The following is a 7,686-nucleotide window of genomic DNA, read 5'->3' as shown; positions in this document are numbered from 1 at the left end:
CACAATCCCTCAATGAGATACTAAATCCCCAGATACACACATGCAGACACCCACTCTGTATTCAGTTCTGCCATGGGGAAAAGGTACCTCGAAAATACGTTGTCTCTTGTGAGCCCAGTGCACGTTTCTGCTTGGGGACTACTTCTCGGTCACTGAATCAAGGGAAACAGACACAACCCTGTTTGAGGAAGAGCATCCTGTAACTACAGCAATACAGGGCCATTTTGTTTTGGAAGCTTGAAACCGTAACCCTTTCCAGCATTTACTTTTGTTGACACAATGGGCCAAATTCAGAGTGAAGTAAAAAACAGTGACAGGAGGATTGAGTTGAGTGGAAGTTGCTTGCTGATGGAAGGGGTTTTAACACAGGCATTGGGGGGGTGGAATTATCTTAAAGCACTAAACAGCGTAAATAAAAAAGCATTCAAGTTACTCCTCTGTTAAAAAGAGTAAAGTCAATAGAAGTTTCCTGCCCCCCCTTCCCTTCTGAGTCATATCAATATGTAGCATTTAGAAACCATTTCACAAAGTTAAACATTTATTAGGAACAAGAACTATTACAAAAAGATACCCATAGTCTAAATATATACATGAGGTTTAAACATAGCATTTTCATGTACCTTTAGCTATAAAAATACATTAGATTAACTGTATCCTAATTTATAAATATAGTTCTTTTTTTTAAAAAAAAAGTAGTATTTCATATGAAAGCCTTACTGTGCAATGAAAGAATATATACCCTCTAAGGGGTTATTTTAAAGTTAGTGTCTAGTGTTATATAACTTAGAAAATTCAGTGTGTAGAGTCAAACCCTGATTTATACAATAAGAGATACACTGACTTTTTAAAAACTTGATAAGGGGAAAAAAAGAGGTGAAATATATATCATACATATAAAGCCAGAATACTAGGATTTTAAGAATTTCAGATGATTTCAGTTTCAACCACTGTTAATAAAAAAATTCATACAGAGATACATCAAGATAACCAGCCTTTTACTGTTTGCCTTACCTCCCTACTGTCTGACTGCAGCCCTAGAAAACTGTCAAGTAGGCAAAAGTAAAATGTTTGTCTGAGAAGATGTTTGCACTCTTAAGTGTTTTATAAAAATAGAAACTTATTTACAATGTTCCCATTTGGCCTTTCATGGGGAAGGGAGGACATTTTCTTCACTGGATGGGGAGATTTACCTGTCTCACATTCCCATGGGAGGACAGGCACCTGGTTATACAGAACTGTTGGAGGTATGTCATTTAAGAAGTTAAGCAGTGTTGAAGTGCAATTTCAACGTTCACGAACTAATAAGGAAGTTTAGGCTCATGCAAACTTTTTCCTTACTTATCACCACCCACCTTCCTTCCTCCTCCAAAAAAAGGTCCACTCATGCAACAGAACTTGTTGACTGGGTATATCTCTGAGCAAATGAATGTACTGGTTAAATCCTTGCTTGCATCACAGAATAGAGGTTAGACCGGCATTTCTGCTTCAAGCCCTGGCATCTGGAAAACTCCAGGCAGCAATCTTTACCAGTGCCGTATGGGGATCTGTCCATATGCCATAAGGAACCTCTATCGGTTTGGTCTCAGAGGACAATCCCAGCAAGATCAGCTAAACTTCGTAACAAGCTGACACCACTAACACCTGAATACTTAGAGCTCCTGCAGACATGGATCTTCCCATACATTTGCCAATGGTTCTCCGGTACAGAATCAGGAGGAGGAGGGAAAGTAGTGAACCCAGGAACTGAAGACAGCATGTGGCTTGTCATTAATCTCAGAGTAATGTCTGGGCATGCAAAGAAGTTACTGCAGGAGATACTAAGGCATGAACTTGGTGTGACAGCCACTCCATGGATGCTATTCATGTACTTGCATGCTTATACAACTGTAAGCAAGAGACAATTCAAGGCAGTTTATTTCTCAGTGAAGGATCAGCTACTCTGTGCTTGCCATAAGATGACAGCACTCAGGAGGACAATTACTGCAAAGCTGCTGATACATTTAAGTCCAGCCATAGCTTATTCCATGGTAACTGGTTTGTACACCCACATCTTTAGCACTCAGTCTGTGCTTGGGAGCACCTGCCTTTTCATACTGTACTTCCAGAAATTTATTTTAAGCTACATTCATACGGGGTAAAGAAGCAGTGAGAAAAGCTTATAAGTTTTACTCTCACAATAATAGCTCTGGCTCAAAAAATAAAGAGATGTTCACAAAGCCTGAAAGTTACAGAGAAAGAGCAGGACAGCTTCCTGCAGCTCTTCTGCTCCCTCTCCCAGATCAGAAGGACTGGTGTGGGATGTTTTCTGTGGGTTATCTACCATGCTACATGCTTAGCATTCAACTTGGTGTCATCACGGTAAGTACAGTGCAAAATCCTCTTGCAAAAAGTGCTATAGTGAAGGTTTGAGATACAATTGTGACTCGTTCAGAGCCAGAAGGGTTAGCAAGTCAGTAACTTGCATTTGCAGCATGTGTAATGTGTGCACACCAAAACATCAGGTTCCAAGGGCACTTTAAAGTCTAGCTTTGTTGGGTGAAATACTGGCCCCAAAGGAGTCCTCTAGGAAACTCCCAGGAATCTCATTCAGGGCTAGAATATCACCAATATGGAGAATGCATGTATCTTTAGAGAGACCAAGATAGCTCTTTCAAAGATAATTTCTTTACAGATCTTCCCATGAAAGCTTGCACTCCCATTCCAAACTCCAGCTGCAATCTTCACACAAACTCCACCAACTTCAGTCAAGTTGTATTAACCCTACCACTCAAGTCCATTTATGCCAAGTGAAACCTATATGCCTCTGAAGGTGTTTTTAACAGTCCGTGATAATGGTACCTGAAGTCTCTCTAACATGCCATTGATGTCCACGTCCTTCATGGGTACAGTTTGAAAGCAGATGTCCTGCAAACACTGTGACTGACCAGCATTTTAGTCACAGGGAGCAGACAGATGTACAGCCAGGGACTTGTACAGTACAAGTGTGTGCTATGCTGCCAGTAGGGTCAGTTAAATCAGTTTTCGAAGAGCCAGTTGACAAAATGGAGTCCAGTAGATTCAGTGTTTCTAGAGGAATAAAGTTAGGTGTTTCCATTTTCTTCCTACCCCTCCCCTCCCCCTTGCTCTGAACACGTCCCCCATGTGTCACATTCAGAGTGTCAGCATTTTAGGCCTTCTGTTTTCATGGACTCTTCTGGGAGAGTTTAATGGTGACTGTTTTCACTTCGGTGTATTCTGCCAAAGCATATTCACCACTGGAAGAGAGAGAAGGGAAAGGGACAAACAACTGTAGCATGTTAATGTGTACTTCCCTAAGATAAGAGATTTCTACACAAGTGCATTTTAGCCACTGATCAACAGCTGCTATAGATGACATCAGGCCATTAAAACCAGATCTGAACTAATTACACCAGCTATCAATTTGGCCCACCACTTCTAATAATTGCTAAGTACATGCGCATAAATACACACAACTACACCCTATTGTAAAAGAAACATGGAATGCTTCTGGTCACAGCAACCCACAAGAAAACAATTTGTGAGACTCTGCCTAGTGAAAACTGAGTACTACTGTGAGAACCCATAGAAGAAACATCCACGTAAACATAGTTATCAGTGCTTACATAGCAATTTAAGTTACTTTTTCACTGAAAGTGAGCTTCCATCTACAAGATACCATATAATCAAGAGGACATAGTTGCTCCAGAAATGCATACTGATGACAGACCCCACCACTGCATCATGTCTTGATTGGTGGAAACAGGCTCTATTCCCATGACTTGCCCAAGGGATAAACCCCTGACATTCTTTAATTAGCCAGGCAGTCAAGCAAAGTAAACCATAAGGTCTCAATATATGTGTCTCATTTGAGGATTCATTAATTTGCTGTGCTTAGCCAGTGAGGCATCTGAATGTCTAAGAGCAGCAGATGCACCAGAACAGCTACTGGAAATGGTTCCTGGAAATAAATCTGGCTTATGAAAGAAGAGTTGCATTAGATTCCTCTGAAGGGTCTTCCGAATGGTCTAATAAAACCTGCCTCTCTCCTATACAAGAAGACAATTAAGATTTAAGTCAATTTCTCAGCTCTACATCTAACTAATAGGGTGACCTTCATTTAAAAATTTCTGTGTTAGTAACTAACTAGAGCTGGAATCCCCGGTAGCCATGCTGCAACAGGTCAGGCTGGGGAAAAGGGACAGAGGATCTTTCCGTAATTTAGTAGCAAGCTTGGAAGGTGGGAGGTAGAATGATTTTGGAGATCTTTCCTTGTTGTTCTAGCTCCAGCATTAGAAAGTCAGAGGTGGGAAGAGGTCCAACTAGGACCAATGCTACAGCAGTCAAGGGAGGCTCACATACCACCATCTAAAGATGGAGGAGGTTTGGGGTGGATACCAGTGTCCCCAAGCAAGGTGCCATACTTCTCCCTTGATCTAAAAATCTAACTAGTAAGGAAAAATGCTTGCAAGTGGAATTGACTGAACTGGGGTTATTAAGAGCTTATAAAGCAGATGAAAGTACTCCTGAAGGCACTGGACACATTCTCACATCTGTGCTTTACCTCCATGCCGTACTGGCTTAGCACCTCCCTGTGCAGCATACTGCAAGCCTGATAGTTTAAAAGCAAATTCAACAATATTTTCACAGTCACAATTGTTATTGCATTCACCATCCACATTTAAACAAAACTTACAGTTCTCTGCCGTTGCCTGACATTTTAAAGCCACCAAAAGGAGCCTGTGCATAGAGCGCATTGTAACAGTTGATCCTACAATAAAGACATCAGTTGTAAAAAGACAATTCAATACCAAGGAGAAGCAAGATGATGACAACAATGACAATACAAAAAAGGCTGAAATCTGTCAGTTTTTTCTTTACACAGTTCGTTCACCTGAGAAATCAGGTTTTAGCAATAAAATCTTATTTTGCTACAGAAACAGAAAACATTTGAGTGGTACTCAGTCTGACCTACACTCACTTCATAGTCTCTAATGGCTAAGACATTCATGCTTCAGCTGGAATTTATGCTATGTTCAGAGCCATGCTTAAAATAAATAGTCCAACCTATTCCCTAGTTTAATGAAGCACATTCTGAAATGAACATGTTTACTCAGAAAGCTGTCTAAACACTCACAAGCAGACTCCACTATCCACTTCCAGGTATAATAAAAAGTTGGACTGCATTAGACGTTTGTGCCACAGTAAAATGAAAGCACTAGACCCATTTCTATAGACACTAGGTAGAAAGAGCTAATGCAAATACTTCCTCAGCATCTCAATAAGATCAAATGACTGAAGAGAGACAGGTATGGCTTGGTGCTGTAGGGCTGCACCTTCATGCATGCACAGCACATGTATTCTTCAAAGCCCAATATCCCATTTTAATGTAAATATTACTCAGAGGCAGATTCTTCTGGTGCCAATTCTTGAAATCAATCCTCTGTATGCATCAAAATCAGACATCAGATCAAACTCCTACCTTGAGTGGGAAAAAAAAAATCAGGATTCCATCTTTAAAATTATTCTAATATAAAATAAGAAATTTTGTGAGCAAAAATAGCTACTTATCTTTCTGACAGTGGCGTGGTGCCATCTACTGTCCATACTGATCTGTGCATCTAAGACCCCATCTCACGCTACTTAAAGATCTTAAGAATTGCTTTTTTCTACATACAGGATTTTGAAAGCCATCGTGTCTGGTGGAACTTACTACAACCCCTACATTTTCAGAGTTTTCCAGATGAAGAACTACATCGATTAAACAAACAAACAGCCCATTTCTCGCCAGACCATCTAGTCCTCACCACCTTCTTTTGATGAATAGGTGTTGCTTCTGAGAAGAATATCAAGAATTAAGCGGACTACTAATACATCTTACCTCCAGCACTTACACATGATTCCAAATCATACATCCCTCTCCCCTCCCAGGAAACAAAATCCCAGCCCACACTCTGGTCCCACACTGCTTACCAGACAGTTCCTGATTGCAATGCAGAAGCTAGTGTCAATGCTCTGTCCAGATTCTTTGTGAACACTGCAGCCGTAAGTCCATACTCAGTACTGTTAGCTCTTCTTATGACCTCTTCTATACTCTTGAACTTCATAATTGGCTGAACTGGCCCAAAAATCTGCACATATCAATTAAACATTAGTACAGGAAAGCCTTTGCTAATCATGGTAATTTGGGAATAATTAGAATCAGATGCTTTGTCTGGATACTATATTTAAAAATGTTATATCATAGCCTTCTAGAAGTCACTGATAGAGTCTCTTAAAAACTACTCATTAAACTGACTTCAAAGGAAGTACAGTGATGTGCTCTAGTAGTTAATATAAGCTAAGATCCAACAACTAACAGATCATCTATAACAATCAAAATAAGCAGAGTTAGGTCTGGACAAGTTTCAAATGATTCATCCTTACTCCATTTACAACTCCCCTTTTGAACTCAGAAGTTGAGTATGTTCAAGAAGTAATTAATATATTTCAAGGATTGCAAGTTTTTTTCCTTGGTTTTAACTCTCATTTTGTCATTGTATGCAGTTTATTTGCATGCAGTGCATTTACCACATATGTGTTTGACCACAAACTTGGCTTCCCAGGTTGCCAGTATACAGGCAGCAGGCATACACAATAATTCCCAACTTGTGGGATGGAGTGTCTCATCAAATACAGTATCAAAGGTGGGGCCCTTTCTGGCCTGCATGGTCCTGCAGTACAAGAAACCCCCACCAAAGGTGAGATACAGTCTCACTTGTGCCACCCTGAGGGCCAGGCTAAGTGGTTTGCCCAGCTTGTAAGCTCATACAAGTGTTTGTAAACGTCTTCATTTGGGGAGATCCGGGTACTTAACTGGAGCCTTGATCCTGGGCAGAGAATGAATGTGCATTTGCAACAAAACTGCAAATGAATGAAACTGGATAAGCTTCATGAATCACGACTTGGGATTTGGAGCCAGTTTATTAAAAAAAGGCCTGTCACGGGATTTTCAGCTCTTATTCCCTCTATTTTTAGAATGTAACTCATGCCGAGACTGACTGATATCTTTCCCAGGTTCCTTAGAGATTCTGTGGCAGATCTGAGACATCTAAACATTTTGCCAGGAGTGAACAGTAAGCAGCCCCATAAAAAGCACTAGGCTAAACTATAAAATACAAGTGCCAGTTAGACTTTGGCAACTACTTATTTTTCCATTGGGGAACATGATGAAAAGTAGATTAACTTCTATTTCAAAGGAATATCATAGGACCTAATCACATGCAGCTTGTTCAATTTTTCTGCATATGAATAATGAAAGCCAGAGTATTAGATCTGCACTTTGCTGGTTTCAACCTTGTTTTCATATAGGAAAAAAATGGTCAGCCTCAGGGGATTGCACCACGAGAACAGAATCTGGGATTATTTCAGACGCTAATGCTACTTGAGAAAAGTTCTTCAGTGGGAGTATAGCAGGGCCATTCCTTCCCTCCTCACCAGCTTCAGGTCCCAGAGTTCTTGTCCTACCTTTCTGCAAAAAAGCAATTCCTTTTTTACTAAGTAGTGGAGCAAGAACACACGTTGTACTGTCCTCTCTCACTTTGAATCAGAATGTACCACAGCTGAGCAATTTTAAGTCCACTCATTAGGAGATGCATAAGAGCACACAGCATGCACAACCATCTGTCTGTGTAGATAAGAGTGGGAGAG

At 40.4% G+C, this 7,686-nt stretch overlaps 1 protein-coding gene across 1 annotated transcript in view; it reads right to left on the bottom strand.

The window, feature by feature from the left end:
• Nucleotides 1-659: 659 nt before the first annotated feature.
• Nucleotides 660-7,686, bottom strand: part of ALDH1A3 (aldehyde dehydrogenase 1 family member A3) — a 37,245-nt gene continuing 30,218 nt past the window's right edge. The window contains exons 11-13 of the mRNA XM_049811695.1: nucleotides 5,971-6,128; nucleotides 4,694-4,768; nucleotides 660-3,254 (exon numbers count right to left, since the gene is read on the bottom strand). Coding sequence (XP_049667652.1) covers nucleotides 3,182-3,254; nucleotides 4,694-4,768; nucleotides 5,971-6,128 — 306 coding nt within the window. The 3' untranslated portion in view covers nucleotides 660-3,181. The remainder of the gene's footprint in view (nucleotides 3,255-4,693; nucleotides 4,769-5,970; nucleotides 6,129-7,686) is intronic.

Source organism: Accipiter gentilis, chromosome 10 (assembly GCF_929443795.1).
Source record: "Accipiter gentilis chromosome 10, bAccGen1.1, whole genome shotgun sequence".
NCBI lineage: Eukaryota > Metazoa > Chordata > Aves > Accipitriformes > Accipitridae > Astur > Astur gentilis.
This window is presented reverse-complemented; position numbering and strand designations above follow the sequence as displayed.